This window comes from Pelodiscus sinensis, chromosome 22 (assembly GCF_052426305.1).
Source record: "Pelodiscus sinensis isolate ZL-2025 chromosome 22, ASM5242630v1, whole genome shotgun sequence".
Taxonomy (NCBI): domain Eukaryota; kingdom Metazoa; phylum Chordata; order Testudines; family Trionychidae; genus Pelodiscus; species Pelodiscus sinensis.
Genome location: NC_143073.1, coordinates 28,109,386 through 28,132,747, shown reverse-complemented (window position 1 = coordinate 28,132,747; position 23,362 = coordinate 28,109,386). Strand labels below are relative to the sequence as shown.

Here is a 23,362-nt window from a genome sequence, read left to right as displayed (position 1 = left end):
TGAGAATGTTGGGCAGCTCCTGCCTCATTGCTCTTTTTTCCTCCTCCTGCCCATGTTCCCAGTCTGGCTTGGCTACCTCCTCTCTGGGTCTCCCATGGCTTGGGACCTGCCTGAGGCCAGGATCACAGTCCTGGCACTTCTACTGGGGAGTCCTGCAAGCCCAGTGCTATTGGGGGTGCTCAGTGGAGGCAGGCAGATGATATTAGCCGGGTGGTCAGCTCTGGCTGACCCATGGCTCTGACAAGTGCCTGGTATTGCTAGCATAAGCCAGTGTCTTGTGGGTAGCTCTCAGCTTGGCTGCCATATAGAGAGCACAATGTCTTGGCCAGCTGTGACTGAAAGGGCAGCCCTTGGGCACGTAATGCCTGGCAGGAGCAGCTGCAGGGCTGGACGAGAGTGTGCATGGTGGCGGTTGCTCTGGCCGTGACTTCCCTGATGTGCGTAGTAACAAGGAATTTGATACATAAGTCCCCCTTCCCTTTCCTGTTTCTGCTTCTGCCAGGTCCCACTTGCCTGGGACTCTGGGGCTCTGGGACTCTGCATGAAGGCAGTGCACTATCTGGTCCTTCCTCCCACCATCAGCCCTGCTAGTGCCCTGCAAAACTGACTCTCAGCCCCTGCTAGCCATGCCCTGGCTCCTCTGACCTCTTCCTATGCCTGACACATTCAACCCACAGCCCCCTGGTAGCCCAGCAATGGCCCCTCTGACTTCTTTCTGTGCCTGGCAATCTTGACCCTCAGCCCTCTGCTAGCCTAGCCCTGGCCCCAGCGCAAGCAGCGGCCCTGCTCCACCACCGGAGATTGCTATGGACTGGGAGACTCCCCATGATAACATTTGGGGGTTGTATAACCAAAGCCAAAAACGGATTTTAGACAGACTGCCTGGCTTGGAGCTTTGCCAGCAAAAAGTGCCAGTCTAGATGGGGATCTTTCGGAAAATAAAGCCTTTTTCGAAAGATCCCTTATTCCTTCTTTTAAGAGGAATAAGGGATCTTTCGGAAAAGGCTTTATTTTCCGAAAGATCCGCGTCTAGACTGGCGCTTTTCTCCGGCAAAGCGCCAAACTGGAAAAAAGCGGCAGCCATGTTTATGCAAATGAAGCAGGGGGGATTTAAATCCCTGCTTCATTTGCAATTGCGATGTGTCTAATTTGCATCCTTTTTACGGAAAAGGGATGCAGTCTAGACACAGCCCCTGTGTATTGGTGAGTGATTAATCCTCTGACAGTAATCTCATGGGAGTGACATTACACCATATTCTTTATGGAAAATAACTTCCACAAAGTTTACTGAGTACAATTTTCCTAGTTGCATGACTAGGTCATAAGTCAGGAATATTGACTAATGTATCTTATTTCAGCTATGCTGTTTTGGGTGATGGCCACTGCTAACCTTTCAGGTGCAACAATGGAAAAGCCAGACAGGGCTGATAGCCCATCAGCAAGGATAATGAATCGTTAAAAGGTTTGGACTTGTGTAGACACTCCATACTGCCACTGACTCATGGATAATGCTACAATCAGGTGATCTAGTCACCTGACACTAACCTCCATCTTAGACTGCTGAACTCTTCCACTGGAAGGTGGGGGGAATTGAACAAGTGATTACTGCCTTCTGGAAATCCTATGGAAGGGTGGGGAGCAAAACAATCAGGGTCTTCACTTTGCTTCTCCCCCACCTCCCCACGCAAAGCGATACTTGAAATCACCTGGAGAGACAAAAGAGACAAACTGAGGGAGTAGTGGGAAAGGCTGCTGGACACAAACTAAAAAGATACCCTGAGCCTGTGAAGGAATCTATTTAAAACAGCATCTAGGGTGGGGAATTATTTCTTGTAACCAATTTGTGTAGTGAATCCAGTTTAGTTTGCATGCTTTGTATTATTTTGGTTGTAACCTGCTGTGTTCTGTTTGCTTTTTCTTTAACCACTTAAATACACCTTTGGAGCTAACAAACTTATTTCTGGTGTGCGATATAACCCCATTTATATAATTTCTAACTGGAAAGAGGGGGCAGGAAGTTGGCATACTTTCCTCCACACACAGAGGCAAATTTCATATAATGTTAGGTTTGCACACCCAAGGCAGGTGAACACCTGGGGCTGGGGCAAGTCCCTTAAGATGAGTCTTCCTAGAGCTGATCTCAGTGTCTATACAAGGGGTGGGCAATAATTTTTGATGGGGGAGGGGGGGGCAACTCCAAGGTTTTGGAAAGAGGTCGAGAGCTGCACTCTTCCATGATATTAATGGAGGAAATGCAGAGTCTGTGAAGGAGGTTGGGTGCAAAAGAGAGACTGGGGTGCAGGAGGGAGACTGGAGTCTGGGAGGGAGTTTGAGTGAAGGAGGCAGTTGTGACTAGGGCAAGGGACTGGAGTGCAGGGGTTTGGGATGTAACCTAAGGTAGGAGGGTATTGTGATTGAGAGGGGGTATGGGTGGCAGAGAGGGACAGAGGGTTTGGGTATGTTGGGGGGGGGGGTGGGAAAGGGCTGGGGTGCCAGAAGTAGGCTGTGGCCAAGAGACTTACCTGCCAGCTGCCAAACTTAGCCTGTAGAGCTAAGGCTTGCAGAGTTTAAAACCTTTCCCAGACAGACTGCTTGCTTACCTGGCCATGTGCTTCATTGAATAACTAGAGAAGGGGCGTGGTTCTTTTTGGCTGTCTGTTATTCCAACAAGCAGCTCCCATTGGCTCCTGAAACTTCCCCCTCTCCTCCAGTTTTAAAACAGAAATGGAGCCCTGCAGACATGTGTCTGCACAGCACACAGGGCTGCGGGGCAAGTAGGGGAGCCTGCCTGGGGCTCCCTGCTGCCTCCGTAGGCCAGATCTGGTGGTTTCGTAAGCCGCATCCAGCCTGCGAGCTGCATCCAGCCCGTGGGCTGTATTTAGGGTTACCAAATGGTTTAACCAAAAATACCGAACGCCCCTCTTCCCCCCCCAAAAAAACACCAGGGAAAAAATTCTGTTGAGGGGGAAAAAAAAGGGGGAGAGAGGGAACCAAAGTTGTTGAGGAAAAAAAACCAAGGACCCCGAGAGTTACTAAGCAAAAAACAAAAAAAAATATATATATTTATATATAATATATATATATTTTAAAATAGCATGGCCCCTTTAATAAATGCTTTTGAGGCTTTTTAGCCCTAACAGGCTGCTGGTGGCCACTGGCCACCCTCCACCATCTCGTCTTCCTGCTCCAGCCCAGACAGCTCCCCTGCGGAACCAGGTAAGCACCCGGTATTTTCTCCTTCTGGCCAGGAAAAAAATCAGAAAATACCAGACATTTTAGGTGTCCGGTATTTTCTGAATTTTTTTACCAGACAGCAGCAAAAATACTGGATTGTCCGAACCTTAGCTGTACTTTGCCCAGACCTGGTCTATACATTTCTGCAGTTGGGTGTGGCCATGCCAGGGTGCTTGGCTGCTCCTTGAGAGTTTCTGTCCAGAGGCTCTTGGAGATAGTTTATTGCTCATCCGCCCTGGCAGTCACTTCTCCCCAGTTGGTCCCAATAGGCTTTCTCCACTGCATTTTCTATCAGGTTCTTACTGGTCATTATCACCACCGTACCTCGGTGCAGCCATCTGTTCAAACAGCTTTTCAGTCCTAAAACAGTCTTGGCACCATCCCTCAGTTGTGCAATCCTTTTAAAAATGTATCCCCCTAACACACTGGTGTCTGAAACCAGACCACTTCATGGGAGGGTGTGGAAGTGACAGCCAATTCAGCTCCAGCCATGGCATCCAGGTGGGCTAGAGGGGATACAGCCATATTGTTCCCATCCTGCCTATCAGCTGCTTATAGGGAGAGAGTTCCCTTTAAGCCTCTTAGTCAATACAGATTTTGGCCTTCACCAGCCAGATGAAGGGCTATATGGGGGAGGGGATGTCATACAGAGTATCACCAACATCAAAAGGAGCCGACACACGAAAAAGCCCAGGCATGGGTAGAAGTGTGCAGGGATAGATTGGCATTGGGGCAGCTTTAAGACATATGGTACTTAGAACGGCTATACTGGATCAGACTAATGACTGATCCAGTCTTGTATCCTGTCTTGCAGCAGTGACTAGTGCTAGATACTTCAGCGGGAATTAACAATACAGGCAGTCAATGATGCATCCCACAATCAAATCCCAGATTCTGGCAATCAAAGGGTTAGGGCCGTGGTCACCAACAGGTCAATCACGAGGCCTCAACCAGTCGATCATGAAGCATGCAGACCGCCCCCCCATTTTCCTCCCACCCCCGAGGAGCCCCACTACCTACCGCCAGCGAAAATGGAGGTATGCCAGCTCCCCGCAGGTGGACGGAAGTCCCGCAGCTTAGCGCCACTTCCGGGGCTTCCGGAAGTTCACTGGCTGCTCTGCCGGACACACTGTGGGAGGGGGCGTCAGCCCCGGAGGAGGAGCACAGCGACTTCCCTGCACCGTCGCAGGAGGGAGAAGTCGGCCCTGGGGCAGGCGTGTGCGGGGGTTTCGGCCCCGGGGCAGGCGTGTGCGGGGGTTTCCCTGTGCTGCAAGGGGGTTCCCTGAGCCCCAGGGCAGGCACGCGAGGGTTTCCCTGCGCTGCAGAGGGGAGAAGGGGAGTCGGGCCCAGAGGAGGCACGTGCTGGCTTCCCTCAGGGGGAGGAATCCTGGGAGGAGGCAGATGCAGGGGACTCTCTGTCTCCACTGGCACCCTGTCCCCACTCCCCTCTCCCCAGCCACAGAACTCTGTCCCCACTCTCCTGCCATAGAACTCTGTCCCCATTCCCATCCCCACTCCCCGAACTCTGTCCCCACTCCTCTGTCCCGAGCCACAGAACTCTGTCCCACTGGAACTCTGTCCCCTGCTGCAGAACCATCCTCTGTCCTCCCAGCACCCTGTTCCCTCTCCCCTACCCCCAGCCGCAGAACTCTGTCCCCACTGGCACCCTGTCCCCTGCCAAAGCACCCACTACCACCCTTCCCAGTACTATGTCCCCTGCTCCCACCAACACAGTTGGGGCCACATTAGTGAAGCTTGGGGGGGAGGGAGTGTTGGAGGAGGTTTTCTTTGCATCTCACTTGTGTGGCCCCAACTGACTTTTCTTGGGTCAGTGACCCCTGACTCAAAACAGGTTCCCTGCCCTTCTCAGAAATAAAGACAACGCAGAAAGTTTTTGTGTTTGACAGTATTTTATTTAAAAATGAAGCCTGGCCAACAAACCCCCAACTGGGGCCAAGCCCCCATTTGGCCACAGCATCATAACACTCCTGCACTCCCCCTTCCACCAGACCCCAGATCTGAGCCTATCATACACTGAAACCCCCTGCCCTGAGCCCCTCATATAACCCCAAACCAAATTCCTGATCCCTCACATCCACAAGCCTGTAGCTTGCTTAGTACCCCAACCCTCCATCTGACCCCAACACTGCCCGGCCTAGAGCCCCCTCCCCGAGCCAGCGTCCCCTTCTCCACCTCCTCCTGCGTCCAGATTTCCTCCCAGAGCATGCACCTCTAACCCCTTCCCACACTCAAATCCTACACATCCTGTCTCAACCCAGCAAGTGTACGGCTAGACTGCAGGGCTACGTCTACACTGGCATGATTTTCCAGAAATGCTTTTAACGGAAGAGTTTTCCGTTAAAAGCATTTTCGGAAAAGCGCGTCTAGATTGGCAGGACGCTTTTCCGAAAAAGCACTTTTTGCGGAAAAGTGTCTGTGGCCAATCTAGACGTGGTTTTGTGCAAAAAAGCCCCAATCGCCATCTTAGCCATCGGGGCTTTTTTGCGCAAAACAGTACTGTGCTGTCTACACTGGCCCTCTTGCGCAAATGATTTGTGCAAGAGGGTGTTTGCCCGAACAGGAGCAGCACAGTATTTCCGCAAGGACACCGACGATCTTACATGAGATCGTCAGTGTTCTTGCGGAAATTCAAGCAGCCAGTGTAGACAACTGGCAAGTTTTTCCGCAAAAGCAGATGATTTTGCGGAAAAACTTGCCAGTCTAGACACAGCCCAGGAGTTTTTCAGGATTCTGGAAATATCCCAGAAAAACTCTTCTGAATCCAGGGATGCATTTGTTCTTCTGCTTTTTTTAGTGGAAGAGCAAACATGCTCTTTTGGTCACCCCTATATTCCTCTTTCCACGAGGAATAAGGGCGCTTCCAAAAGAAGGGTTTTTTCTGACATTTGGTCCAGTCTAGACAGGCCAAATGTTGGAAAAACCTCTTCCTACAGAAGAATTGAAAAAAAAAAAAGCAGCAGTATAAGGGTTGGGGATAGCAAGTGATGGAGAGGAGGAGAATAGAGAGCGCAAGGCTTCAAGGAAGGGGCAAGACGGTAGATTTTGGCTTGTTCTGTCATTTAAAACGTGATCTTGGGTGTAAAAAGGTTGGAGACCACTGCCCTACATCATCCCACTCACACATCCAAAGAGGCTCACCAGGGCCAGGAAACCAGCGTTGCAGGGGATGGAAGGGGGGTAGTGACATCACAAAGGCCTGTTGCAGGATCTCAGCCTACTGGGAGATAGTGATAGGTCGGTGGTGACCTCACAGAGAGACCCTAACCTGACATCAGCCAATCAGAAGAGAGGTGCAAGGCAGGGACAAGCTCAGAGATTCTAATGGCTTTGCAGCAGCAAGGCTCCTTCTCAAGGTCTCTCGTCGAGGGCGGAGAAAGAATTAGGATTAATTATGGGAGCACGAGGAGGAATCTCGTCAGAGTTTTCTCCTTTCCTACCCACGGAGTTGATGTTACCTGTTCAGAAGGTAAGAGCCGCAGAGAGGTTTGGAGCCTGTTCCTTCTGATCCACCTGAGCTCTAGGCATAGAAATCACTAAGTTAAGGTTGAGCAGGATCCTGTGGGTGGAATTGCTCTAGCGCTCATTAACCCGTTACCCCTTTACATGTCTATCTGAGAGTACTGTATTCTTATCAGTCAGTGTGTCCCGAGGGGCAGGGGCGGACTAGGGGCAGAACGCCATCCTTGCAGGAGACGGTCGGGGTGGGGGGGCGATGACATCTCAAAGGCCTGTTGTAGAATCTCAGTCTATTGGGGAAAGGCGATGGGGAGGCGGTGACCTCGTAGAGAGATCCTGACATCAGACACACAGGACAGAGGTGCAAGGTGGGGGCAACCTCAGAGACCCTGCCTTATGGCTTTGTGGGAGGCTCTCCCAAAGAGGCAGGGCTGGAATTGCTCTGAGACTGATCCCCTCAGATGGTGAGCTGGCCCATCCTTTAGGACATCTGCTGTGACCTCTCAGCCTCCCATCAAGTCTCAATGCTGATTGGGAAGACTTCTGCTCCCTGTCATTAGCCCCCTGCCCAGCCAGTTTCCCAGCTGTTACCCAGTCTGGAGCCAGCAAAGCCCTCGGGCAGGAGTGACAGCAAAGGGCTAGGACCCAGAAGCCGTGCCCAGGGGTCAGTCTGGAGTGCTGTACAAAGCCCAGGACCATCCACATATCCTGTGTGGTGCAACCTGCTGAGTGGAGACAAAGGCTCAGGGCTGCTCTCATACCCTGATCAGACACTTTACTGAATGTGGTGCAGGGAAAAGGTGGACTGATGGCTCCCATGAATGGGGGTGCAGACTGGGGTGAGGAAGGGCCCCGGGATAAGAGTATGGACGGGGTGCAGGCTGGGGAGAGGAAGCAGGAGGGGAGGGGGCTGCGCGGAGCCTGGAGTGCGGGATGAGGGGGCCATGGGCAGGAGGGGAGAGGGCTGCGCAGAGCCTGGTGTGCGGGATGAGGGGGCCGGGGGCAGGAGGGGAGAGGGCTGCGCAGAGCCTGGAGTGTGGGATGAGGGGGCCGGGGGCAGGAGGGGAGAGGGCTGCGCAGAGCCTGGATTGCGGGATGAGGGGGCCGGGGGCAGGAGGGGAGAGGGCTGCGCAGAGCCTGGATTGCGGGATGAGGGGGCCATGGGCAGCAGGGGAGAGGGCTGTGCAGAGCCTGGAAATAACGAGCATCTTACTTTGCCTGCTGTCAAAGGGCAAGACTGGGGCCACCTGGCGTGCGGAGCAGGGACAGCAGCTGGGGGCGATGGAATTACACGTGCATTACCCGCAATGACCACCGAGTGGCACTGTGGAGGCGCTACGGAATTATACGTGCATTACCGGCAATGAGCACCGAGTGGCACTGTGGAGGCGCTACGGAATTACACGTGCATTACCCGCAATGACCACCGAGTGGCACTGTGGAGGCGCTACGGAATTACACGTGCATTACCGGCAATGACCACCGAGCGGCACTGTGGAGGCGCTACGGAATTACACGTGCATTACCGGCAATGACCACCGAGTGGCACTGTGGAGGCGCTACGGAATTATACGTGCATTGACCCAGCCTCCATCTCCCACAGGCCACTGCAGCTCCCTCCGCCCTCCCGGGCGCCCCTCCCGCCCCAAGGCCCGCCTGGCTGGAGCTGAGCAGGAGCACGGCCGTGGCTGGGCAGAGGCAGCCTGGGGGAGCTGGTGTTTCCTGCCGGGCTGACGCGCAGCCTAGGTCCCCCTCAGGAGCAGGAGCAGGTGGAGGAGCTGCATAGGGGTCGGGGGGGGGGGGGGGTAGGTGTCAGATCCAGGAAAGGAGGAGGGGCGAGTGCTTGGGGCGGGGAGGAGGAGTTGATGACATGATTGCAGGGGAGGAAACTGAGGCACGAGTGCCAGCCAGGGAAAGCAGAGCTGGAGGGGGCGGGGCTGAGGCAAGGATGTTCAATGTCGGTTCATGGAGCAGTCGATAGACTCGTGAATTCTCACCAGCTATTCAACAATTCCACAGTCCCGGGGGCGAGTCCTCCGAGAGCGAACTGAGCAGGGTCACTCCGCTCGTGACCTGGGGAAGTTCGGGCCCCTCGCTACGGGACAGCGCGTCGGCGATGATGTTGGCGCTCCCCTTGACGTGGATCACTTCCATGTCGTAGTCCTGCAGGAGCAGGCTCCACCGCAGCAGCTTGGCGTTCGTCCCTTTCATCTGGTGTAGCCAGGTCAGGGGGCAGTGGTCGGTGAACACCGTGAAACGCCGGCCAAACAGGTACGGCTGCAGCTTTTGCAGGGCCCACACCATGGCCAGGCATTCCCTCTCTACGGTCGCGTAGCTCCGCTCCCGGGGCAGCAGCTTCCTGCTCAGGTACACGATGGGGTGACGTTCCCCTTTCTCGTCCGCCTGCATCAGCACCGCCCCCAGCCCGGTGTCCGAGGCGTCCGTAAACACGATAAAGGGCTTGTCGAAGTCTGGGTTTACCAACACTGGGGCCTTGGCCAGGGCTTCCTTCAGCGCACAGAGAGCTCTCTGGCACTGCTCCGTCCAGACCACCCTGTCTGGCCTCCCCTTCCTGCACAGCTCCGTGAGCGGGGCAGCGATGGAGCTGAAGTTGGGCACAAACCTCCGGTAGTACCCCGCCATCCCAATGAAAGCCTGGACCTGCTTCTTGGTCTGGGGCACAGGCCAGTCCCGGATGGCCTCCACTTTGGCCGGCTCTGGCTTCAAGCAGCCACTCCCCACCTTATGGCCCAGGTAGGACACTTCGGCCATTCCAACCTTGCACTTCCCAGCCTTTACAGTCAGCCCAGCCTCCCTCAGCCGATCCAGTACCTGGCTGACCTGGGCCACGTGGTCCTCCCAGGACTGGCTGAAGACGCAGATGTCATCGATGTACGCTAGGGCACAGTTCTCCATTCCCCTCAGCAGCTGGTCCACCAGGCGCTGGAAGGTGGCCCTTTGAGGCCAAAGGGCAGGACCAGGAACTCAGAGCCCCAGTGGCATGATGAAAGCTGATTTCAGTGTGGCCTCCTGGTCTAGCGGCACCTGCTAGTAGCCCTTGGTTAGGTCCAGGGTGGTGAGATAGCGAGCTCCCCCCAGCTTGTCCAGGAGCTCGTCGGGCCTTGGCATTGGGTAGGCGTCAGACACCGTGATGGCATTGAGCTTCCGGTAGTCCACGCAGAACCGGATCGACCCGTCCTTCTTGGGAACCAGCACCACGGGAGAGGCCCAGGGGCTGGAGGATGGCTGGATCACCCCAAGGGCCAACATGTCCTGGACCTCTCCAGGTCCTGGGCTGTTTTCCCTGTGACCCTGAATGGGGAGCAGCGCACCGGGGGGTGAGTGCCCGTCTGCACCCGGTGGACAGCCAGGCTGGTGAGACCAGGCTTGTCGGAGAACAGCTGCTGGTGGGAGCGCAGCACCTCCCGGATCTCGGCCTTCTGGGCCGGGGTGAGCTGGTCCGAGAGGGAAATTGACTCCAGCGAAGAGTCCTCTCCGGTCCCAGGGAACAGGCCCACCAGGGGATCCTCCCCCTGCTCCTCCCAGGGCTTACACTCGACCAGCACCAAGTTCTCCCTGTCCCAGTACGGCTTCATCATGTTAACATGATATACCCGCTGGCCGCGCGTCCGGCCCGTCAGCTCCACCACGTAGTTCACCTCATTCAGCTGCTTAACCACCTTGAAGGGGCCGTCCCAGGCGGCTTGCAGCTTGTTCTTCCGCACGGGGATCAGGACCATCACCTGGTCCCCGGTAGCGTAGGCGCGGGCCCGTACATTGCGGTCGTACCAGACCTTCTGCTTCCTCTGGGCCCTGCTCAGGTTCTCTCTGGCCAGGCCCATGAGCTCGGCAAGTCTTTCCCGGAATGTCAGGACGTATTCCACGACCGGCTCACCCTCCGGGGAGACCTTCCCCTCCCACTCGTCTTTCAATAAGTCCAGGGGGCCCCTCACTCGCCTCCCATATAACAGCTCGAACGGCGAGAACCCCGTGGACTCCTGGGGCACTTCCCTGTACGCAAACAGCAGGTGGGGTAGGTACTTGTCCCAGTCCTGCGGGTGTTTGTGCATAAAGGTCCGTAGCATCTGCTTCAGAGTCCCGTTGAACCTCTCCACCAACCCGTTGGTCTGGGGGTGATACGCCGAGGCCCAGGTGTGTTGCACCCCACTCTTCTCCCACAAGCACCGGAGCAGGGCCGACATGAAGTTGGATCCCTGGTCCATGAGAACCTCCTGGGGAAACCCCACCCTGCTGAAAATGGTCAGCAGTGCGTCTGCCACCGTGTCTGCCTCGATGGAGGGCAGGGCCACGGCCTCGGGGTAGCGGGTGGCGAAGTCCACCACCACTAGGATGTATTTCTTCCCTGTCCGGGTCGCTCTGTTGAAGGGCCCCACAATATCCATCGCCACCTTCTGGAAAGGCTCCTCTATGATGGGCAGGGGTCTCAATGCAGCTTTCTTCCTGTCTTGGGCCTTCCCCACTCGTTGGCAGGAGTCGCAGGACCGGCAGTACCGCTGGACAGCTGCAAACATCCCCGGCCAGTAGAAGTTTTGGAGCAGCCTCAGCCGCGTGCGCCGGATCCCCTGGTGTCCCGAGAACGGGATGTCATGGGCCAGGTGTAGCAGCTTGCGGCGATACCTTTGGGGAACCACCAGCTGCCGCTGGAGCCCCCACTTGCCTACCGTCCCGGGGGAAAGCCATTCCCGGTACAGAAATCCCCTCTCCCACCGGAACTTCTCCTGGCAATCTCCTCCTAGGGGTTGAGCGGCACCCAGGTCAGCCCGGTCCCTCAGGGCCTGCAAGGAGGGATCCGCTCGCACCTCCGCCTGGAATTCAGCGGCTGGGGCTGGGACAGGGCCATGGTTCCCCCCACTGCCTAGGTCCAACTCTAGGTCTGCTGGGACGGGGCCCTGGGCCCCCTGTTGGGGAACCTCCTCGAGTTCCGGGCCGCAAGCCCCTCGCTTGCTCTGGCTACGGGTGGTGACCAGCGTCCTGTGGGGTCCGTCTGGCCACTCCTCTAGGTCACTCCCCATTAGCACGTCGGTGGGCAAGTGCGGGTGCACCCCCACTTCCTTGGGGCCCTCCTTGGCCTCCCATTTCAGATGCACCCTGGCTACGGGTACCTTAAAGGGGGTGCCGCCTATGCCCCTCAGTGTCAGCTGAGTGTCGGGTAGCATACGGTCTGGGGCCAATATGTCGGGCCGGGCCAGTGTCACCTCCGCCCCCGTTTTCCAGAAACTCGTAACCTTCCTACCATCCACCTCCAGGGGTACGAGGCAGTCCCTCCGTAGGGGCCGCCCCGCCCCCACCCGGTGCACGGATAAATTTGTCTCCCGAGGGTCAGACCTCCCAGGGGAGGTGCACTGAGCATCCTTCCGCCCTCCCCGAGCGGAGGTTTGCCAGCCAGCCCCTGCCTTTGGGGCAGCCTGCCCTTCCTCCCGCCCCAGCCAGTTAACCCTGGAATGTCCCAGGTCATGGGACCTGTTCTTGCGCCTGGTGCATTGAGCCCTCTTGTGGCCTCGTTGCCCACAGCGATGGCAAGTTAGGTTCTGTGGGCCCATTCGGGTCGGCTCTGCCCGGGCCCTGGCTGGTTTTCTGGGGTATCGATGACTGGTCCTGGTCCCTGGGGCTCGCCTCGGAGGTGTCTCTCTCCGTTGCTCCGCCGAGAACCGGTCTCTGCGCGATTCTCTTTCTCTCCGGGACTCCCGTTCACCCCCGGACCGGCTCTCCATGAACTCATCCGCCAGTCTCCCGGCCTCCTGGGGGTTCTCTGGTCTCCGGTCCTTGAGCCACAGCCTCAGTTTGGGTGGGCACGCTTCATAGAACTGCTCCATTATGACCAGCTTGCGCAGCTCCTCTGCAGTCTGGGCTCCGACTCCAGACACCCACTTGCGGCAGTATTGCGCCAGGCGGGAGGCCAGGTCCACATAGGTCTCCCGTGGCCCTTTCTGTACCCCCCGGAACTTCTTCCTGTACATCTCGGGGGTCAGCCCAAACTTGTGCAGCAGGGCCTCCTTGACTCTGTTGTAATCCCCTGGCTGTAGGTCCTCCAGCTGACTGAGCACTCCGGCCGCCTCCTGGTTCAGTGCGGGGACGAGCTCCTGTAGCCAGTCAGCTGGGGGGACCTGTTGCAGCCCACAGGCCCTCTCAAAGGAGCTGAGGAACCCGTCTATGTCGCCCACGTCCTTCAATTGGGCCACCGTGAGCCTCTCCAAGTGCCTGGCAGCCCCGGGACCCTGGGGCCCATCCACTCTTGGCGCAGCTGGGGCCCCGCAGGTTCTCCGCTCTGCCATGGCCAGCTCATGCTGTCGCTGCCTCGATCTTGGCGTTCCTTCTCTCGGTCTTGGCGCTTCTGCTCTCGGTCCTGTACTTCCAATTCCTTCATCCGCAGCTGGATCTCCAGCCGCCGCAGCTCCGCTGGGCTGGCCCCTGCCCTAGATGGGCTACGGCTTGCAGGCCTCCCGGGAGACGCTGTCTCATCTCTCCGTTGGGTTCCAGCGCTCCTCCCCCTCTCTGAGCCTGACACACTCTCGGGGGGGGGTCTGGCTGCTTCCCCTGGGGACAAGATCCTGGCCCTGTGGCTGGTCATTATCTTCCAGCTGGGCAATCAGCTGGGCCTTGGTTGCTTTCCGCACAGGCAAGCCCCTCTCTCTGCACAGCCCCACTAGCTCTGCCTTCAAGAGTTGGGCGTAGGCCATCTGCCCGCTGGTCCCCTTGGTGCAGACTCACCAGTCTAGTGCTGCAGCGCCCCATGATTCCAGGGAACCGCTTCGCTCTGCCTCAAGCATGCCTGGCTCCAGGGCTCTTGCTTCTACGGCGCCTTGTTGCTTGCCGCTGGGAGCTTCATCCACGGGGTGCAGTGGATCCCACTTCTGACACCAGTGTGATGGCGCGTTGGGGGTTCCCCGTCTCCTGCACCCCGAAATGGCACAAACAGACTGCACCAGCCAGTGGAATTGAGGGTGGTTTATTGCTCCTCCAGCACAGCGCAGCACAGATGTAATCTGGTTACAGGAACTGGGGCTAAGAGGCCTCAGTGCCCCCCCTTGAGATAGGGGAGTCCCAGCCCCCTCCCCAGCTCCTTGTTCCCTGCCTTCCAGACAGGAACTACCTAACCCTCTTCCAGCCCTGCCCCCCAGCCAGGGCAGCATTCCACCTTCCTTTGTTCCTCTCCATGGGGGGTGTCTGGCCACTGGTTCAACAAGTTTGGCATTACCTCTGCCTAGTGAGGCTTTCCCTGCTGGGTCTTGCTCCAGACAGCAGGGGTCACCACAGCCCAGCAAGTACCCCCACTACGTCACACGGGTGCCAGCCAGGGAAAGCAGAGCAGGTGGGGGTGGGGCTGAGGCGAAGATGTTCAATGTCGGTTCACGGAGCAGTCGATGGACTCACCAGCTATTCAACAATTCCACAGTCCCGGGGGCGGGGCCGGTGTGACGTCACAAACAGCTGCCATCACACTTGGCTCCCCATAGCCATTTCTGACACACACACGGGCCAGTCACATTTGGCTTCTAACCGTTTTAGCTGCGCAGTTCTGCAAGCACAGAGGGGAAGCCGATTGTGATAGATGGAGGTTCGCTACGACACATTTGGCTGCCTGGACCATCCCCTCCACCTCTGGTTCAGAGAGTTTCACCCTGGCCCCCTATACCCACCTTCAACTCCAGGTCCAGGGCAGGGTTTCCTCTAAGACTTTCCATCCAGAAGTGGAGTGGGCCAGGACTTCTGCCCGAAGACTGGAGCCACAGGCGACCCACGTGGCGGCTGCTCCCCCGTTCCCAGGGCTGGCTGCCTGGCAGGCGGCTGCCTGAGCCGGGACTGCGGTACAGCTGCTTCTGGGGCAGAGCTCCCTGCAACCCTCTTCCCCCTCCCCCTCTGCCCTCCGAGCCCCGTGCCAGCTCCCCCACCTTTGCTTCCCCACATGTTGTTGGCTCCCAGGCTCCCACTCCCTGCAAATGCTGGGGGCTGCAGCAGCTCCCCTCTGCCAAAGGCAGGGACTCTCAGGCCAGCTCTGGGGGGAGAAGCCTAGGACAGACCTGGCCCTGCACACAGCCTGCCCCAGGAGTGGCACTCCCTGGGGGAAGGAGGGGCCAAGTCTCACCTACTCACGAGGGGGTGGGGTGCTGCCTGGGACAAGGCCCTGGGTCCTAACAAGGTGGGGGGGGGGGAGGGAGAACCACTCTGGCGTCTCTACGGTGGGAGACACTCTTTGGGAGCAGTGCCACTGGTGGGTGCCCCGCCCCCTCCCTACGCTGCCACACCCCAATACCACAGCCCTTAGCCCGGGAAATACCACGACTCCCTTGGGGCTATGGGGCCGCGGGAGCTGATGGGTAATGCAGTCCGGAAGACGCTACAGCTCCTGTGGCGTGATGGGAGCCATAGTGACCTGTGGAAAGACTACATCTCCCAGCATGCACTGTTTCCCTTCTCTACCCGCCCAGGGTGGGATTTCTTGGCAGACCAGCTCCCTGTGACCTTAGGGCCTGCCACAGAGGCAGGGCACCACCCCGCCCAAGCAAGGAGCAGAGCAGCGCCTTGTCAGAGCGGTTCCAGCCTCCATCACCACGGTCTCTGGTGTCCCTCCTCTGCCTCGCGCACCACCGGAGTTGGTGGGCTACGCTGGCTGCGCTGCTGCAGGAAACCCCAACTCCAGAGCCAGCCCCAGCCAGGTGCCCCGAGTCTGAACCCGTCCCGTCCGGTCCTGTGTTTCCCTCTGCCTCCCACTGGCAGACCCGGCGCCAGCTGAGTGTTTGCCGAAGCCAATCGACTCCAGGCCCTGTTCCCCGGGGGCACCCAATTGGACACGTACCTGGGCACCTTCCGGTCACGGTTCCCAGTCAGTTGCTGTCAGGCCGTGGACCGAGCAAACGTCTCTTCCGGTCCGTGGGACTGAACGCGCGTGGCGCCGGCAAGACGCGAGGCCGCTCCTTCTTGCTCCACGTCGGACACAAAAGGAGCAGCTACCGCGCGGCAGTTAGAGCCTCGTGCTGAAACGCGCTGCAGCAGTTCATCCCAGTTGCATGCTCCAGATGGGAGGGGAGGGGTGTCGCTCCCCAGGAGCTACCGCTGCCAGGGCACCGTCGGATTGGAACACGTCAGACGCACACGCCCGTGCAACAGCCACACACCCCGCCAAATGCTCACACGCAGGGATGCGTGTACACACGCACAAACGCGAATTAACAGATTAACACGCCTGACAGCCCACTCGTGCTTGCACGAACACTCATGTGTATACTCAGGCCCTCGCTCAGACGCACACACACGCATCCGCACAATGTGCCTGCACGCAGCCATGCTCGCATACATGCAAATGGACACTTGCACACGCACACACCCAGGGACGCACACACTTGCACTCATACTTTCTTGCGCACGCATGCACACCAAGTAACAGTCGCCTAGAAGGACTCAGCAATAATATCAAACTCAAAAGCCAAAGATTAGATCAATTAGGAGAGAACTATTCCCACGAGGCCCTAATCCATGTCTGGGGCTCCTCCATGTCTGGGGCTCCATGCTGGGAGACCAAGTCTTTATTTCAATCCCAGTTTTGCCAACTCTCAGCATGCGTGACGCTAGGTCACTTGGCAGCCTACTCACTTCGTTTTCCGTATGATCCTAGACGCATTAAGTATCGCCAGCCAGGAGATGCGGCGGGCGGGCGGGGCGATTAATGACATTTTTAAAAATACAAAAATCGGAGTTCAGTTTCTGTTCTAGATAAATCTATGTATTAAACATATTACTTCATATGACTTGACATTGTGCCTCTCCATATAACCGTGTAACATAGTATTAGTTTTCTACAAGTTTTCTACAAAGGGTTCTAAGTGACGAGGTTATATGGATTCAGGTTCTAATACAGAGTATATAGTTAAAGAGGTAAAAATGTCTTTTGCTAGGAATAGAATAAGAACTTTCCCCCACGCTGTAATCAATTTAAATATCCCCCGCGGCATTTGCATGAACGTGGCTGCCGCTTTTTTCCGGCTCGGGGTTTTGCTGGAGAAAAGCGCCAGTCTAGATGGGATCTTGCGGAAAATAAACCCTTTTCCGGAAGATACCTTTGCTCTTCTTTCTTGAGCCCACTTGAAAGTAGGAATGACATATTGACGGCCTTGGGGATTAGAAGCAGGCACCTTCTTTGGAAAACACCCTCTCTGAACAGACAACCCCCACAAAGGGACCAACGGACACAGACCCAGAGTTTGAATCTGGGATATATTTGCATAAGAGGGAAGCCGCTATAAAAGTGAGTTGTCTTGCAGAGGACCCCGGGTTTCATCTTGTCACCATCGGAGCATCGATCCGGATCAGCAGAAGCCCGGCTCCACCGCTCCCCCATCTAACTCACCTGGCCAGTGAAGTTAAAGGGAGCAACTAGCTGGTAACAACAGCAAGACAGAGTGTGCTCTTGTGTGTGAGTGCCTGAGTGACATATATGCATATGATAAGTATGGATTATTCTGATAAATATATATATTTATGTGTGATCGATAAATGTGGCATGTTGCCTTATCCCTCTGAAAAAGATCCCGAGTACTTATTTTAAGAACAACACTGTGACTTTCGTAGCTCGTGTTTTCAAGTTCTTCCACCACGAGCCAGAGGGCCTTTTCTCAGGGACCCGTGCCACGCTCGCAAACGTCTGTGCGGCCCTCCCTCGATACTTACCTTGAGCCAACTGCCATTTGCTCTTCTTCCATAGATCGCTGTCTGGTTTCCATCTGCCGGCAGGGTCTCGGGGGGGTGGCTCCTTTCGGTCTCTGCCACCACGTGGCCAGCCTCTCATCTACCTCAAGTCTACAGGGACCGAAAGAGAGACAGAGAACGCTTAGGAGCTAGGCCACCCTAGATGTGTGGAAAGGACACACACGTGCGTCACCTGGCTGCTGCTCACTGGAGCTCAGTGTTGCCTCTAACATTTCCCCTCCAGGAGCGGAGTGAGTTTTGTCTCGTGCTCCAAGATCGAGGTCACGTGCCCTTCTTCGGATGCCTGCCACCCACGCGAAGACATGTCTCGTCTGTGTTTTTAAAACGTTCTGGAAGAAAGAGTACTAACACAAGAGAGAATTAACAAGGTGCGTGACTGTAAATATTTGATATGAAGTCAAATAAAAGGAAAATTAATACTGCAACATTTTCAGTGGCCAACCTCCTCTCCTCTCCTCTCCCTTCCCCTCCCCCCTCCAGCTGGCCTAGATGATCTCTCCGGGTCCCATATGGTAAAACCCGCCCCGGGACCCTGTGCTGAGGTGACAAGTTCTTCACAAGATACTGGGTATATAAACTTTCCTCCTTTAACATACACATATCAATGTTGTCTCCTCAGGATTGTCTTGAAAAACTGTATGTTTGCAGACTCCAGCCACATGAGCTGATCTTAGCTCACATGACCACTAGATACAGGCTACGTCTACACTGGCATGATTTTCCGAAAATGCTTTTAACGGAAAAGTTTTCCGTTAAAAGCATTTTCGGAAAAGCGCGTCTAGATTGGCAGGACACTTTTCTGCAAAAGCCCTTTTTGCGGAAAAGCGTCCGTAGCCAATCTAGATGCGCTTTTCCGCAAAAAAGCCCCGATGGCCATTTTCGCCATCGGGGCTTTTTTGCGGAAAAGAAATCTCTGCTGTCTACACTGGCCCTTTTGCGCAGAAGTCTTTCGGAAAAAGACTTTTGCCCGAACGGGAGCAGCATAGTATTTCCGCCAAAGCACTGACAATCTTACATGAGATCGTCCGTGCTTTTGCGGAAATTCAAGCGGCCAGTGTAGACAGCTGGCAAGTTTTTCTGCGAAAGCAGATGATTTTGTGGAAAAACTTGCCAGTCTAGACACAGCCACAGTGTTTTGGTCATTCTTAGGAACTAAGATTCCTAATTTCCTTTTAGCAGCTATTCCCTAGTGTTCGATTGCGCTATAGTTGTCGTTCGATACAGAGGAGAGGAGGAACAAGATTAGCACACTTTCCTAGTTGAAAATCCAAGAAGAAGAAAGGGGAGAATTGCAAATCAGGACTCTCTGAAGGGGTCTGAAAGCTACTTTGGTCTGGGCAGGTACTCAGTTGTACCAAGGCAGACTTTTCTGTGGCTCGGTTGTCTAATGCCACACTAGAACAAGTCTACCACGCCGAACGAAAGAGCGGACAATTACATGAAAGGGAAAAAAGGTGGCCTGGCAGAGAATTTGCTTCCGGACAAAAACAAGAGACTGCGGTGGTTAAAGAAGAACGGGAGGCATACCTGTGCATAAACCAATTCACCAGAAACCTTCTGAACAACCAGTTCAGTCACATGTCCTTACAGGGACAAGCACCTTAATGACGGTAGCCCTGACATTTTATTTTGCAGACGATTCTACTTGTGGAAGGGCTGCTGGAGTGAAACTTGAGGCCCAAGCAGGAGGAAAGTTTGATTTTCTAGTACCAAATAGAAAAACAATAATAGAACAAAAAGGCTAAAAGATGCCTAAGGGCAGAGATAGGGTCCAGAATGACTTAGACAAATTGGAGGATTGGGCCACAAGAAATCTGATGAGGTTCAACAAGGACAAGTGTAGAGTCCTGCACTTGGGATGGAAGAATCCCAAGCATAGTTACAAGCTGGGGACCAACCGGTTAAGTAGTAGTTCTGCAGACAGGGACCTGGGGGTTACAGTGGATGAGAAGCTGGAGATGAGTCAACAGTGTGCCCTTGTAGCCAAGAAGGCTAATGGCATATTAGGTTGCATTAAGAGGAGCATTGCCAGTAGATCCAGAGATGTCATTATTCCCCTTTATTCGGCTTCGGTGAGGCCACATCTGGAGTACTGTGTCCAGTTCTGGGCCCCCCACTACAGAAGGGATGTGGACACATTGGAGAGGGTCCAGCAGAGGACAACCAAAATGATTAGGGGGCTGGAGCAATTGCTCTATGAAGAGGCTGAGGGATTTAGGTTTCTTTAGTCTGAAGAGGAGACCATGAGGGGGGATTTTATAGTAGCCTTCAACTTCCTTATAAGGACACAGGAACGCAAGGTAACCTGTTCTCCCAACTCTCGCTTTCAGACGGGGTGGGGAACCTTATTGGGGGGGCGGAAGGCACACACTAGTAGGGTTGCCAGATGGTTTCAGCAAAAAAAAAGCGCCAGGAAAATTTTTGTTGAGGAAAAAAAGCCAACCAAACAAAAAAAAACCCCACCAGGAACATTTTTGTTGAGCAAAATCCAGTTGTGACCCCTTTAATTAGTCAGCCAATCTCCCCGCCCCAGGCTTATTTCTGCTGGGCGCAGAGGAAAAGCAGAAAATACTGGACATTTTGTATGTCCGGTATTTTCTAAATTTATTTACCGGACAAAAAGTGCAAATACCGGGCTGTCTGGCTCAGTGCTAGACACCTGGCAACCCTACACACAAGTGTGAAGAAAAAAAAATCCCAAACCCCACCATCCGCATTAACACATGCCCCAACTGAGAAGGAGGAAGAGGCTTCCCACATTCCCCTCGCACAACGGAGCTTGTGAGGAGGGGGGGGGGCAGGCTAGCAGATTTTGTCTGCTCCAATCTGGAGGGGAGCTAGAGCATTAGTGTGGGAACCTTGAGTCTCGAGGGCCACACTCACGTGAGCTGGGGTATTAGGTTCCTCACCCCTGCTTTAAAAACAAAACCTCTTACTCTTAAAAATCGATCCCCGTATCTCTGGTTGGACCAGCTTCATGCAGGTCCTCGTGGATGGAAAACTGCAGCAAACTGTATGAACAGAAACAAACAGAAGCCCCAATAGCAGCTGGAGGTGGGGCGAGGCTGCCCCAGCAGGGACACAACGGGGCAGCCGCCCTCCACCAGATCAGGAAAACAACCGCGCCATTCCCCGTCCAGCAGGAAGGCGAGTGCCGCTGCAAGGCTCCGCAACGGAGGTGGGCGGCAGAGGGGTGTTTGTGCGCGGCCGCGCGCCTTCAGCGGCAACTCCCCTGGTGCCCCCTTCTCTAGTCCAGCCAGGCCTAAAATGCTCAGTGCTTAGAAGGCGGGTGGGGAACCTAAGGCCTGGGTGCTTGGGGCTCCTCCACCGTCGCCCCCTCCCCACGCCGTGGGGCTGGAGCGCACAAAGGGTATGTCTACACTACCCCGCTAGTTCGAACTAGCGGGGTAATGTATGCATACTGCACTTGCTAATGAAGCCCGGGATTTGAATTTCCCGGGCTTCATTAGCATAAGCGGGGAGCCGCCATTTTTAAATCCCCGCTGCTTCGAACCCCGTGCAGCGCGGCTATACGGGGCTCGAACTAGGTAGTTCGGAATAGGGTGCCTATTCCGAACTACCGTTACTCCTCGTGAAACGCACAAAGCGACTAGGCTGGGCCCTGCAGTGCTCTGGCGCCAGGGGGACGTTTCTCCGCTCAGCTGGGGGCCAGGCAGGGAGGCTTTTCTGTCCGTTGGTTTGTCTGTCACCTGTTTGCCCCCCAATTCTCAGCCACTCCCCCCCTCTCCCCACACGCCCCCACCCAGGATGCTCTCGGCCTCTGCAGGAGGCACAGCCGGGCACTGGGCAGCACTGCGGGCAGCCAGGGCCAGAGCATCCCCCCCCACAGCGCCCCCCGCCGAACTGCCCCCCGGGCACAGGGGGGATTCAGCGGGCACCCGGCCCCGCCCCCAGGCAGCGAGCAGCGCGGGGAGCAGGGCTCAGGCCGCCCCGCCCCCCCGCGTGCGGGACACGTTCTGTGCGTGCCCCGCCCGCGGGAACCACCCCTCGAGGGCGCGCGGCTCCCCGGCGGGGGGAGGGGGCACGTGACACTCCCGCGCCCCGGTGGCCCGCAGCCCCCCCTCCCCGAGACACCCACGTGACTGGAGCCCGGGTCAGCTCCCGCGCCCCAAAGGGGGGGCCACCTCCTCCTCACCCCCCCACCTCCTCCAGGGGCCGCCCCGCCGATGTCCAGCCTGGGGCCCGGAGAGAAGCAGGCGGGGAAGGGGGGCTCCACGTCACTGCCAGCTCCTGCCCCGCCCCCCAGGCTCCGCCCCTCAGCGCCCCCCGCAGCGTTTTCCCGCCCGCCTCGTCAGCGCGAGCGTCCCGGGAGTTTCCCGCCCACCCAGCGCCGCCCGCGCCTGCGCTCTGCCGCGCCCTGGCCCCTCCCCCCTCCTAGTGCCAAGCACCCCCCCGGCCCCTCCCCCCTCCTGCCCCCCCAGTGCCGAGCACCCCCCGGCCCCTCACCCCCTCCTGCCCCCCGAGTGCCAAGCACCCCCCGGCCCCTCACCCCCTCCTGCCACCCCAGTGCCAAGCACCCCCCGGCCCCTCACCCCCTCCTGCCCCCCCAGTGCCAAGCACCCCCCCGGCCCCTCCCCCCCTCCTGCCCCCCGAGTGCCAAGCACCCCCCGGCCCCTCACACCCTCCTGCCACCCCAGTGCCAAGCACCCCCCGGCCCCTCACCCCCTCCTGCCCCCCCAGTGCCAAGCACCCCCCCGGCCCCTCCCCCACTCCTGCCCCCCGAGTGCCAAGCAGCCCCCGGCCCCTCACCCCCTCCTGCCACCCCAGTGCCAAGCACCCCCCGGCCCCTCACCCCCTCCTGCCCCCCCAGTGCCAAGCACCCCCCCGGCCCCTCCCCCCCTCCTGCCCCCCGAGTGCCAAGCAGCCCCCGGCCCCTCACCCCCTCCTGCCACCCCAGTGCCAAGCACCCCCCGGCCCCTCACCCCCTCCTGCCCCCCCAGTGCCAAGCACCCCCCCGGCCCCTCCCTCCCTCCTGCCCCCCGAGTGCCAAGCACCCCCCCGGCCCCTCACCCCCTCCTGCCCCCCCAGTGCCAAGCACCCCCCGGCCCCTCACCCCCTCCTGCCCCCCCAGTGCCAAGCACCCCCCCGGCCCCTCACCCCCTCCTGCCCCCCCAGTGCCAAGCCTCTAGCTTCCATCCAATTGTTTACCGCCAGGCCCTAAGAGACAACAGGATTCGTGCCAGGCCCACAGACACAGACCTACAGGATCTGTCAGGCATTTGTAAAAGTTCAATGCTCCTCTGGGGAAGTGGAAAAACAGATTGACAGAGCTGGACAAGTACCCAGGCATCAGCTTCAAGACAGGCCTAGCAAAACAACAGAACCCCGCTAGTCATCACCTACAGCCCCTATCTGAAACCTTTACAGCACATCATTAACAATCTACAACTTACCTTGGAAAACAATCCCTCACTCTCACAGGCCTTGGGACACAGGCTGGTCCTCGCTCACAGACACCCCCCTACCCTGAAACAAATTCTTTCCAGAAACCACACATCCCGCCTCAAAGACACTCACCCAGGAAGCCACCTCCTGCTCCTGCACCTTCCCTCATGCCCGCCTCCTCCCCTGGCTAGACACCCCAGCCCCAGCCTGCTCCCGCACCTTCCCTCATGCCCGCCTCCTCCCCTGGCCAGACACCCCACCCCCAGCCTGCTCCTACACCTTCCCGCATGCCCACCTCCTGCCCTGGCTAGACACCCCAGCCCCAGCCTGCTCCTGCACCTTCCCTCATGCCCGCCTCTCTCCCCTGGCCAGCCACCCAGCCCCAGCCTGCTCCTGCCCCTTCCCTCATGCCCGCCTCCTCCCCTGGCCAGACACCCCACCCCCAGCCTGCTCCTGCACCTTCCCTCATGCCCGACTCTCTCCCCTGGCCAGACACCCCACCCCCAGCCTGCTCCCGCACCTT

At 57.1% G+C, this 23,362-nt stretch overlaps 1 protein-coding gene across 7 annotated transcripts; it reads right to left on the bottom strand.

The window, feature by feature from the left end:
* Window positions 1-9,961: 9,961 nt before the first annotated feature.
* Window positions 9,962-21,823, bottom strand: LOC142824215 (uncharacterized). Of its 7 annotated transcripts, none has more exons than XM_089772422.1 (3): window positions 21,598-21,823; window positions 20,370-20,444; window positions 9,962-17,777 (listed from the first exon to the last, which is right to left on the bottom strand). In XM_089772422.1, exon 3 carries the CDS (start codon window positions 13,002-13,004, stop codon window positions 9,963-9,965), a length of 3,042 nt encoding a protein of 1,013 aa, XP_089628548.1. In that variant the 5' UTR covers window positions 13,005-17,777; window positions 20,370-20,444; window positions 21,598-21,823; the 3' UTR covers window position 9,962. The 7 variants fall into 7 exon arrangements, with proteins under 7 accessions (XP_089628548.1, XP_089628549.1, XP_075772055.2 ...); XM_089772423.1 differs by having other exon boundaries at window positions 9,962-17,762; XM_075915940.2 differs by lacking the exon at window positions 21,598-21,823 and having other exon boundaries at window positions 9,962-17,762; window positions 20,370-21,589.
* Window positions 21,824-23,362: the final 1,539 nt, after the last annotated feature.

Coding starts and splice junctions, on each gene's coding strand:
- LOC142824215 (XM_089772422.1), bottom strand. CDS start 13,004: ATGGCAGAGCGGAGAACCTGCGGGGCCCCAGCTGCGCCAAGAGTGGAT.